Source organism: Mugil cephalus, chromosome 20 (genome assembly GCF_022458985.1).
Source record: "Mugil cephalus isolate CIBA_MC_2020 chromosome 20, CIBA_Mcephalus_1.1, whole genome shotgun sequence".
NCBI classification, from domain to species: Eukaryota; Metazoa; Chordata; class Actinopteri; order Mugiliformes; family Mugilidae; genus Mugil; species Mugil cephalus.
In genome coordinates, this window is record NC_061789.1 from 11210341 (window position 1) to 11222666 (window position 12326).

At 42.1% G+C, this 12326-nt stretch overlaps 1 protein-coding gene across 6 annotated transcripts; it reads left to right on the forward strand.

Moving 5' to 3' along the window:
* The first annotated feature begins 5368 nt into the window (after positions 1–5368).
* amdhd2 (amidohydrolase domain containing 2) lies at positions 5369–10428 on the forward strand. 6 transcript variants are annotated; one of them, XM_047570939.1, is made up of 13 exons: positions 5371–5738; positions 5827–5942; positions 6220–6354; positions 6452–6588; positions 6983–7122; positions 7224–7278; positions 7362–7574; positions 7696–7784; positions 7879–8023; positions 8689–8796; positions 9596–9664; positions 9759–9860; positions 9969–10428. In XM_047570939.1, exons 3-13 carry the CDS (start codon positions 6272–6274, stop codon positions 10046–10048), a joined length of 1221 nt encoding a protein of 406 aa, XP_047426895.1. In that variant the 5' UTR covers positions 5371–5738; positions 5827–5942; positions 6220–6271; the 3' UTR covers positions 10049–10428. The 6 variants fall into 6 exon arrangements, 5 of the variants coding, with proteins under 5 accessions (XP_047426895.1, XP_047426899.1, XP_047426897.1 ...); XM_047570943.1 differs by having other exon boundaries at positions 5897–5942; XM_047570941.1 differs by having other exon boundaries at positions 5371–5624.
* Positions 10429–12326: the final 1898 nt, after the last annotated feature.

The following is a 12326-nucleotide window of genomic DNA, read 5'->3' on the forward strand; positions in this document are numbered from 1 at the left end:
GCATGACTCCTAACCTTTAGGTGTGCTCACTACTCTTTTTTTGTACAAACGCATGGTTGAAAAAAACAGAACAAATCCCTTGTGTGGCCAGAACGAGGTTGATCTAGATGTTGTGACTTGCCACCTGGAGCACGTTGCATTTAAAGATGGTTGTGTTGTGGTTAGCGCAGCAAGAAGGTCGGGATCGAGTCCAACTAAACCTTCCAAAGACATGCTCTTTAGGTTTATTGGTGATTCTAAATTGACCATAAGTATGAGTGTGAGTGCGAATGGTTGTTTGTCTCTGTGTTAGTCCTGCGATAGGCTGGCAACTTGTCCTGGTTGAACCCTGCCTCTTGCCCCAATGACGGCTGGGATAGGCTCCAGCAACCCCTGCCACCCTAGTGAGGGTAAGCGGTTGTAGAAGATGAGATTTAAAGGTTGGATTCATCCTTGAATTTACCACAGAACCTGACACATGATGTCCTGAACCAAGGGTCAACATACTGTAGTGGCAGCCATCTTTGAGCTTAGTATCAATGTCTCCTTAAGGCCTCCGTGCTGTCGGCACCTTTGTAAAGGCTCTTTAAGGTGCTGCGAGACATAGAGGAAACTTAACCTACGCCGATGCAAGTCACTTGGGCGCTCATGAACGTCACCCTAATATTAGTCAGTACTGTATCGTTTTTGCTAGTCGGCTTTATTTGCGTTTTTATTTCCTGCTTCAGTCTCTTTTGTCAAAATTTCACTGAAATTTCTCCAAAGACCAGTTGTACTTGTGTCACTGAGCCTTTTCCATTAACCTTTCCTTGCTGCGTTCTGTCTTTCAACCATCAATTCGAAAAATGCTGAGATGGAGAAACAGCCGGAAATACTAAAGTAGAAACACTGTCACCGCCTATAACCTATATAATAAGGCTCACTGTAAGTGTCAAGTCTAAGCTTTGATGTTAAGTACGCGCCCCATCTTAGTTTGGCTTATTAGCATGGTAGCATTAGCTAAGTAATTGTCAATATGGTATTAAACATGGTAAAATGGAGAAGTTAGAGGATCAACTCAGCAGTTTAAATTAAACATGAGCGCCTGAGCTCATTGTCATGGCAGCATTTTAATCTTCACATGGAGGGCTCTGTGTGCTGCCAAAGGAAGAAATGCCTTCCGGAAAGTGAAAAGTCTCTCCATAATGAGGACACAAACACCGCTGCAGCTTTGGGTTTAATATGTGATTTAATAACCTCTGCAGTCAAGGAATGATTGACCTGAAGGGACTCGAACTGAAGGGTGCATCCACGATCAGACTTCGAGTTTTAGCATCGCACAAGGAAGCCGTCCTGGTCGTTAGCGTCAATTTATCATCTGAATGTATTCGGCAGGTTCAAACCCTGTGCAGCGTGCTGCTTGTTATGCAGTTAATGGCCGAGCAGAGCCCCTCACAGCATCTTTACAGCTGGGTGAGCCGGGGCGGGACGCTGTGTTTGTGTGGGGTGATCTTTACACCCCCCGCCGGGGATCAGACAAACACTTATTAACTGAGAGGAATGCAAACAGACGCAAGACAGGAGGGTGGAGGGTGGAGGGCCAGGGGGGGAGGATGTGGGATGAAAAAAAAAGTGAAAGGAGAAAGAGGAGAAGACACCCTCCTCCTCCTCCTCCTCCTCATTTACTTCTTGTAAACCCTACCCCACCCCACCTCTCCCCTCCATCAGGAGAAGGATCCAGAGTTTTCCAGAAGAACACTGCACCGACGCAACAATTACACACTGGGCTTTTATTTTGGGGCTTTCATTTTTATTCTTTGTGGCCTAATTGAACTATTCTTTATTGAAATGTGCAAGTCTCTGTTGGGGATTAGAAAATAAAATGTGCACAACTTAAATTGGATCTACTTAAAGGGCCACACATGCTCATTAATGACAGGCCCTCTGCAGAAAGACTTGCGTTGCTTATTAGCTTGAACATTTGATTTATTTGATAAGAAAAATTATCGCGGTTTGAAGGATAAAGTGAATGTTTGTGTTTCGAGGTCAAAGCCGTGCAGGACCATCCTCTGACATGTGAGAGGTCCGGATCACTTGCAAACACATTGTGTGAGAAAGGCAAAATCCATTAGCAAACAAAGTCACGCCGAGGGCATCAACACCTGACATGCTCAGCAGCAGCTTCTCCATCACTAATCTGCTAAAACCCCTCACCCCTTCCAGTTTAAAAGCCACCAAGGCTAATCCATGACTTCCAGTCGTCTCTCTCCTGACTGTTTGCTTGACTGTTCTCATATCATCCTCACCGGTGTAAAAGTTTGACATTTTTATAAGTAATATCTACTGGATTTTTATTCTTATTTTTGTATTAAAGCTAACTAAAACTAAACCTATTCCTGGCCCTCTAGCGCTTTGTCTGCTTACTGGACTTCCTTCTGAACATGTCACTCTTTGCCATCTTTCTTCTTCTCTGCATCGTCCACATGTGAGCTGTGCCTCCGCCCTCTCACAGTGACCTTGCCCGGCGGTCGCCTCCCTCGGCGTATCAGTCCCTCAGCGTCCTCAGGGCGTGTTTTGCAAGTCAACAGTTCCCATAAAGCAGGAGCACCCCGCTGCCCCTGAGCCGAGCACACAAACGGCCGGTTATTCAGTGCCTTAAAAAACCAGGATTAAGGAATCAGGGATCCTGAAAGACCGCCACGCCGCCCCGGACTCAGGAGTTAAGCGGCCGTGAATGAGATGTGGCCACTCCAAAACAAAGCTAGTGTGTCACTCAGACGGGAATGCTGACGTCACGGCTCACAAAAGAAGGGACGCCGGGCCCGTAAAATATAGTACTGCCTCTGAGTGCTTTTTTTCTCCCCCCTGTTTGAGTCTTTGCAGCTTATCAAATATGCATCTGTGCCGCTGCCAAGTCTTCTCCTTCAATAGTTAGACATTTACTCTGAGCCTTGTTGAGAGCCATCTTTTGATCCATATTGGGTAAAATATAGACTCTCTCTGTCTCCTCATGGGTGGCCCTGTTTGGCCAGAGGACACAGGCCTGCAGACTTTCGTAGTGGTCTCCATGGGGATGAGCAGGACTTGGGGAGGTATCTGGCTTACTGGAAACGTGGTTTATTGTTGACTTTCAGGAATGAGGAGGGGGCTGCTGCTCCTACTCGAGCTGGAGGGGTGAGGGTGGACGGGGTGGGTGGGGGTGGAGTTTGGTGCATCAACTTCCTGGTTGTGTGAACTCTGGCTCAACGGGGGTTTCATTGAAACGGCTCACCTGAGACAAACTGTGGCTGTGCACAACAGACATCATCTTTGAGATGCAGGATATCGTGTGTTAACTACTACCACTGAGCCCACTTACTCCATATTTTAACCTCCTGAGACCCAGTCTTTTATTTGGTGAGCGTTTTTAATTTCTCTGAGGTATTTGGCATTAGTAGGACCTGAGACATATAAAAACTAAGCTTCATCTTTGAACAGGAAGTAGTAATTTTGGGGGGAAAAAAACCCTGTGTCCTCATACGTGAACACTGGGATTATTTGATTATTTATATTATAAAGAAGTCACCAATGTGTGACAAAATGTAGAACTGTTTATTTTAATACCTGAACATGACTGTGCAATGACAGAATTGCAAACAATGAGTCCCAACGTCTCAAACAAGTGCTTGCTACTTAGCAAAAATTGCTAATTTGTTAAATTTGAGCGTCAAATCAAACTTGAAATGTTAATAAGCATAAATAAATAAATTTTAATCTTTGCTACCACTAGATGGCAGACTAAAGCATCCACTAATGAGGACAATGGGTTTAAATAAAGCAGAATAAGCTGCAATAAAACCTAAAAACTTACCGTCCCCATATGAGGACACAGGGTCTCAGGAGGTTAAAACTAATAGTTGATGTACTGTAACAATCCAGGTCTCTGTAGCAGATGATGATAAGATACTGACGTTAGTTCATAATCATCTGTAAATCAGCCAGTTTCCTCATGGGCAGCTCCTGATTAACTCTTATCCATAAACTGGGCAACACAAAACAGGAACTACTCAGTCATTACTGATCGCTGCTTCTCATGTTTATGACTCCCCAAAGTGAAGCATCTCACTGTAATAATTTGCTAATGATGAATGTTTAGCTGCTATATTCATATTTTTTTTCTTTGTTAAAGTTTGATTTGCTATATGAGCAGTCTGCTGGAGGCCTTCGCTGTAAAAGTCAAACGGCTCAATGAGAACTTCAGATGTTGTGTTTCAGCTCCATCTGCTGGACAACTTTAACATGACAGGCATTAGGAGCCAGTGGAGAGATGAATCAGGGGATCATATCACCACAGTATTCAGTGTTATTTGTCTTTGTGTCGGTACACTGGATGTATTTGTATCACTACATTTATTGCTAAATTTACAGTGTAAATGCAACAGAGTTACATTCAGCACACACACACACAAGTTCAACAAATATTCAGTTCACTATCATATTCGTTTCTTGATACGTTTTTGTGAAAGCAGCATAGCAGTCTAAACGTACCCCCAAGCCAGTGACAATGCTCATATTTCAGCGATTATATTCATGTAAACTAGTAATTCTTATGAGTTTCTCCAAAGTGTCTCGAAAGTCAACCCAGTTTAAGAGTTCATTCATTGAAAAGGGCTTAATATAAGATTATTTAAACATAAGATATTTCTCCATATGAGCTGGGTTCTGCTCAAGGTTTCTTCCTGTTAAAAGGGAGTTTTTCCTTGCCACTGTCGCCCTTAGGCTTGCTCTGGAGGTTGCAGGCTGTTTTTTGTGAAGCGTCTTGAGACTATTTGTATTGTTATTGGCGCTATATAAATAAAATTGAATTGAAATGAATTGAATTAAAAGGGGGAGGAATTCAAGTGAGTATATCCCAAGCTTCTTAAATTTAAAATGTTTTGATTTAATCATCCTCATTTTAGCGTTCATACCGTTTGATGTGTGTTCAATATGCATATTTATTTTGTATGTATTATATACTCTGTATATACTTCTTGTAATATCTTTGTTGGAGAGGCATGTGGTAACCGGCGTTGGTAACCAGTGTTTACAGGCTAGCTACAGGAATGTTTGACATGTTTTGCCTCCAGCTAAGCCTCGCCCGTCAAAAACGTCACATTGTGTTAAAAACTGTGAATGCAAGATAAGTTGAAATCAGTAAATCACGCGACTGCAATTCAGCAAAATTCTAACTTTATGTTGGGTATATTTTATTTTTCCTCACTTAAAATATATATAACCTTTTAAACTGAAATTTATTATCTTTTGTTCTTGATGAGATGTATTTATTTATTTTAATTATTATTATTATTATTTTATGATATTTATTTAAATAATGTGATGTGTCAGCAAACTGCAGCCCCTGGTAGTCCGTTGTTTTGATCAGCTGACCTGCAGCTCCGTCACATGACTTCATCCGCTTCCTCTGTTTTTGTTTGACTCAGCTTTTCTTCTATTTGAGAAGAATATACCAGTTCATTAACACCGTAAGAAAATATATCTGCTACTCTTTGACAGCTAATGCCACGATAACCGAGAGGAATTTGGAGCCGATGCGGAATATTCTTCCGCCGAACTCCGTTATAAAATATAGCTTTTTAATGTAGCCCACCTCTGTGCTTTGTCTGCCGGGGAGCGCCGCGTTACAGGTAAAGAAGTTAAAAAATGTACTAAAGTAAGAGTTTCATTGTGCGCAGTTTTCACGCCGAGTTGTCACCTGGACTCTAGCAATACCTTGAGTCTTTACGTCTTTCCCTGTCGAGGTACGTATAAGAGGAGAGAGCCGGGGACGCTTTAAATGCACGATTTCTGATTGTAGTTTGGTGTAAAGAATTTTCATCCACTTAACAGTGGCAGAAGTAGCTAGAGGAGTTTGTTCGGGTTGCAGACTTCCAACAACAGCTGTTGCAACATCTTTCAGGATCATAGAGGATCAGAGGTCAAAGTCAGCAGCTGCACCTACAGTGGTAAGATAAGATTTTAATTCTTCAGGATCTGTGGGTGTACCTTTCATTTCCAAACTGATAAACAAACATAGCCTCATTACACACACTATACACACTTTGACTTAAGTAATAAATGACACAGAGAAGTTTTACTTGTAGTTTAATATTTGTTTGTGACACCCGTGACAAATTATTAACAGCCTCTTGAAATCTGATCCAAATTATCATTGCAGTAGTGATAATGTGTAATATAAGGAGGCCTGTTACAAAGGGGAGAGTTTTCCGCTGTGTTATTCAGACGTCTGAACCCGAGCGGACAGAGTTTGCAGTGAGCAGCTGGGACAACAGCCATGCCCACCAACAAGTCAGTGTCTGACGCTCCCATCACTCAGTTCGTCAACTGCAGGATACTGAGAGAACACAAGCTGCAGAGGTACAACACACAGAACTCAACATATGCATAGTTGTATCCTAGTCCAGAGGTTGATCTTAAGGTTTAAGTTTATCTGTGTGTCCTTGTGTGTCTTTAGGGAGGATCTGTGGGTGCGTGAAGGGAGGATTTTAGATCCAGAGAAACTGTTCTTCGATGAGCAGGGCTATGCCGACGACCGTGTGGACTGTGAAGACAGCATCATCGCCCCGGGCTTTATAGACGTCCAGCTCAACGGTACATACACACATATGCACCGATCAGCCACAACATTAAAACCTCAGACAGACTACTTAGACATGTACCACCCACCTAGACCAGACCAGACGCCCCCACCCTATAGTAACCTGTGGGATGATCCCCCACTAACAACATCCTGTTACCAGACACCACAGGACACCCTCAGAAGGCCCATGTCCATTCTCTGATGAGTCACATCTGTTTAGGAGCCACAAGAGAGACCTACACAATATTGGGAAGGTGGTCATAATGTTATGCTTGATCGGTGTAAGTGTTTTAAATCGTCCTAATTCAATTCAAGTTTGGAAGGAAGTGTCCTGACTGAAATGTAAACACATGGTTTGTTGTTCCTGATGGTGTTTGAAGTGCGTGACCGTCTGTCTCCCTGCAGGAGGTTACGGCATCGACTTCTCTCAGGAGTCCGAAGACGTCAGTGGCGGACTTTCATTAGTGGCCAAAAAGATCCTCGAGCATGGCGTCACGTCCTTCTGCCCAACTCTGGTCACCTCTCCTCCGGCAGTCTACCACAAGGTGACGTAACCGGGCGGAAGACACATGTACTCGTCTGGTGTTAATATCTGAAGTGAAGCCGCTTCTTCTAAAATCTAAACCAGGATCAAAATGTGTCTCAGGTTTTGCCTCAGGTCAAAATTCATAATGGGGGACAACACGGAGCTGGAGTTCTCGGTAAGAAATGAGCGGTTCAGATGAACGTGGAGTGTGCTGTACGTAGGCTGTGTAGTATTAAAATAACTCTTTGTACCCTGTAGGTCTTCATCTGGAGGGTCCTTTCATCAGTAGGGAGAAAAAAGGAGCCCACCCGGAGCAGTTTCTCCGTACCTTCCAATCCGGAGGCATCGACGACCTGATGGAGACCTACGGCAGCCTTGACAGCGTCGCCATGGTGACGCTGGCTCCCGAGCTGGCCAACAGCCAATCCGTGGTGAGGGAGCTCTGCCAGAGGGGCATCAAAGTGTCCTTAGGTGAGACTTTAGTTTTACAGGAACGTTACATTTCCCTGGCTGTTCATCTGTAAAACATGAATTTGCTTTATTTATCTGAGAAGTGTGACGTAAATAAAGTTTTCTGGATTGGCTGCTGCAGGTCACTCGGTGGCCAACCTGTCCCAGGCTGAGGAGGCTGTTCAGCACGGAGCCTCCTTCATCACTCACCTCTTCAACGCCATGCTGCCCGTGAGTCGCCTCCACGCTCAGTTTTTACTGTCTTGTTAAGTGGCGATCTTTTTTTTTTTTTAAATCCTTGCATCTGTGCTGTGTTGTGGTCCAGTTCCACCATCGTGATCCTGGTATCGTGGGTCTGCTGACCAGTGACCAGGTCCCCGCGGGCAGGACGGTCTACTACGGCATGATAGCGGATGGGATCCACACCAACCCTGCTGCGCTGCGGATCGCTCACAGAGCTCATCCTTCAGGTATGAAGAAGAATAATTAACACCGTGAAAATCTGGAAAACTGACCTCTGAGCCTTAAATAACTAAATAACTAGTGAACTAAATAATTATTTCAGAGTTTACTACCTTAACTCTAGGGGAGACTTTCTAGGAATGTCTGGAAATGTGATCACAAGTTTTTTATTTTTCACATATAGACACGTCGCAAAAGTTAAAAATGACTCAAATGCGGGAAATCAAATCATCAGACCTCCCTGTAGGAGATTTCTATTTGTATGTTTTTGCCGTATTTGCCTTATTAACCTCTTGAGACCTGAGCTTTTGTTTGCTATGCATTTTTAATTTCTCCAAGGTATTTTGAGATTATTAGGACCTAAGACGTAATAAAAACTAAGCATCATCTATGAACAGGAAGTAGTTTTTGGAAGAAATTATGTCCTCATATGTGGACACGGGAACTATTTCACTATACATTACAATAAAGTCACCAATATGTAACAAAATATAAAACTGAACATGGCTTTACAAAGACAGTAATGCAAATAATGAATTTCCAGTATCCTCCAACGAGTATTTGCTAATTAGCAAAGTTATAGCTTGTTACTTAACGTCCCCATATGAGGACGCAGGGTCTCAGGAGTTTGAATCAGTCGCCCGTCTTACAAGACTTTTGTTTGTACCTGCAGGTCTGGTGTTGGTGACGGACGCGATCGCAGCGATGGGTCTCCCCCCCGGCCGCCACACTCTGGGCCAGCAGGTCATCGAGATCCAGGGTCTCCACGCTTACGTGGCAGGTCTCACTTTCATTTTTTTTCAGACGAGCTATTGTGAATGCAACAGGAACACATCATTTTCACGTTTCCCAGAAAGAACAAAGAACTGATTCAGAGGAAGAACATTTCAATTTAACCTCCTGAGACCCTGCGTCCTCATATGGGGACATTAAGTTTTAGGTTTATGGCAGTTTCTTCTGCTTAATGTAGACTTTTATCTCCATAACTAGATACTAGTTGGTGTAGAAACATCGATTCATTCCGCAGCCGATCTCTTAACAAAAGTGGACAAGGCCCCAAACCTTTATGTTTGAAACATGTTTATTTGTGTTTATTAACTTTACACTAATTAGCACATTCTCAATTGAGCACATTGGGAATTCATTATTTGCTATTCTGTTTGGCACAGCAATGATTGGACATGAAAATTAAGTTCATGTCTTAGTTTTATATTTTGTTGCATATTGGTGACCTTATTATAAAATCGAGTGAAATAATCCCCATGTCCACATATGAGGACATCATTTTTTTATTTTTTTATTTTTTTTTAAAAAACTACTTCCTGTTCAAATACAATGCTTAGTTTTCATAGTTCTTAGGTCCTACTGATGCAAAATAAAGAAAAATCAAGGAATTAAACATGCAGACCAAACAAAAGCTCGGGTCTCAGGAGGTTAAGACTCAAAAATATAAAAATATTGCCCTGGAGAATTAACATCTGGTGCTAATTTAAATGATGAAAGAAGTGCGTGAAGATGCTGTGGGACAGAGGGAACATGTACCACAACGATAAAAAATTATTCAATGTTGTTTGTTGAAGGCACCAAGACTCTGAGTGGCAGCATAGCCACGATGGACATGTGCGTTCGCCACTTCAAACAGGCTTCAGGTCAGTTTGCGACACGATACAAAAATGTCAGAAAGCGGCTCAGCTGCAAGACGTAGTTCCCCCTCCATCTTCTCCTACCTGGTGTTGTTTTCAGGCTGCAGCGTGGAGCAGGCTCTGGAAGCCGCCTCGCTCCATCCGGCTCAGCTGCTCGGTATCAGCCAGCAGAAGGGAAAACTGGACTACGGCTCAGACGCAGGTCAGGGTGGTTGTTGTCGACTTGGAATGAATGAATGAATGAATTAATGTATACGTCGCAGATGTGATGTGTTAGCCGAACTCCTTCGAACCTCTCATTCGATTTCAGACTTGGTGCTGCTCGACGACGCCCTCAATGTCAGAGCCACCTACATTTCAGGAGAGGAGGTGTGGAGGAAAGGACAGTAGAAGAAGAAGAAGAAGACGCTCCTTGTTATGACCTCCTCTGCCTTTATATTGCATTACTGAGAGCTATATTTCCCTGCATCAGATTCTTTACAGTTTATTTTTGATGAAATGTTGCAGAAATGTTTTAGTATTAAAATGGATTAAAAAGAAATCAACTCCCTCTGAATGTTACTGTGACATTGTGCCATCTGAGATATGGACATGTTTCCATGAATGAGTGTAGGGCCTGTGATGTAAATGCTAAAATATCAGCACATGGGTCAAAAGTGAAGGGGCCCCTGTAAAACAGAAAACAAACACAGAGTGGAGTGGAAATGGAGTTTAATACCTCAAACTAGAAACAGTGTTTCAATAAATGTACTAAAAAAAACTTTATTATACTTCACTGATATATCATATTTTGTTATCGGCCTTTTCGTCGTCGTAGAAAGCGTCTGTCAGATCTCCTCCTTTCTCGTCTGTCCGCTTCACTTTGTGCTGCAGTCTTCAGGGATTTATTGGCTGTCACTAGTTTGTTGATGTTGCACAATCGGGAGGAAGAGAGAGTCTGGCTGTATATGTGACAGTTTAGTCTGTATAAATAGTTAGACACGTTATAAGAGAACAGAGAGCACATAAAGAGACACAAATGACCACAAATTTAAGGAAAACTGTCTTTAAAGCCAATTTCTTTTATGTTTCTGAAGACATGGTAACGTGCATTTACCTGAATTTAAATTGAGCCTTTACTTGTGTACTGAATCACAGCAATAATTGAGGAAAATCAACTTAAATTCATCTTTTTTTTTTTTTCTTTTTTTTTCTTTTTTTTAAACTGTGTCCATATCAATAATAGATCCAACATTTTCTGCCAGATTTCCAGTGGAGTTTGGTGTAGGTTTTAGGTTTACTCCTGCAGTGACGTCATGATGGAAGAAGATGTTTATCTTGACCGGATGAGACTCCATGTGTCCAAGTCCTGTCCTGAAAATGTCCCTGCAGAAAAAAAAGGTGTCCAGGAGCAGACTGGCTACCACAATAAGAGCAAAAATGCACAGGAAGTTACCTTCAAAATAAAAGAACAAATGACTAGGTTCTGAAACAAAGATGCAATTATGCTTCACTGTATTTTTCCTTCTTGTGGCCAGTCAGATTCTTACAGATATACTTTTCAGTTTATTTTCGTTAATGGACTAAAATATATAAACATATTGATCTCTTTGTGGTTGTACTTGGACTCGTTCCTGTCATTTTGTCACTGCACTTATTTTGTGTCTCAAGTAATGCATATCTTGTGGTGTCTCTTTTTGTTTTGTTTTTTCCTTTGTCTTCGTGGTGGTTTTGCGTCTCGATTTGATAGCTTTCAATTTCTTTTTTGCTCCGCTCTGTCATTTAATGTGTTTGTGTGGTCATTTTTTATGTTTTTTTTCGTCTCTGCAGTCCCTTGTGATGTGTTTTGTCTCTCTCCAGGGGCGGTCTGGGCTCCCTGCGGTGTCACTGTGTGTCTTTTTGCTGCTGATTTGTGCCTCTGCAAATATTTTGCATCTTTTTGTAGTTGTTTTGGCATCCAGACGCACCCATAGACCAAAGATTAATGCGTCCCCTAAGTCTCTTATGAGCAGTAGCGGGGGCGATTAAATGGTCAGAGCTTTAAGGGTGCTTTAATGTGAATCTACTGTGTCTATCATTTGGTCTTAAAAAAAAAAGAGTAAGAAAAGGAATAAAGAAAAGGAACAACAAGTGCAAACCAAAGTTAAAGACACGAAGGTCAATAAAGACCTGCTTAAGATACAACATCATTCTATCCTTTGTCTCTTAACCTCCTGAGACCTGGGCTTTTATTTGGTCTGCGTTTGGGATCAGTAGGACCTAAAATGTATAAAAACTAAGCATCATCTTTGAACAGGAAGTAGTAGTTATTGGAAGAAAAAAACAACAACAATGTCCTCATATGTGGACACTGGGATCATTTCATTATTTATATTATAATAAAGTCACTCAGTGTGTGACAAAATATAAAACTGTTAATTTTAATACCTGAACATGACTGAGCAAAGACAGAACAATGAAGTCCCGAAGTCCTCAAACGAGTACTTGCTAATTAGCGACGTTGTAGCTCGTTGCTATTGATGAAATTTGTTCAATTTGCACGTCATATCAAACTAGAAACGTTAATAATTCAATGATGTTCCTACCTCGTCCACTTTTGTCCTGTGATCTTAACTGTAGAATGAATCCGCTATCGTGCTTTTACGCCGACTAGTGTATTGACCCTTGCTACCATTAGATGACAGACTAA

Excerpts from the sequence above, each read along its gene's own strand:
- amdhd2 (XM_047570939.1), top strand. The coding sequence starts at position 6,272 with ATGCCCACCAACAAGTCAGTGTCTGACGCTCCCATCACTCAGTTCGTC. Across the intron at positions 6,589-6,982 it reads TATAGACGTCCAGCTCAACG|GAGGTTACGGCATCGACTTC; the intron begins GTACATACACAC and ends GTCTCCCTGCAG. Across the intron at positions 9,665-9,758 it reads CCACTTCAAACAGGCTTCAG|GCTGCAGCGTGGAGCAGGCT; the intron begins GTCAGTTTGCGA and ends TGTTGTTTTCAG.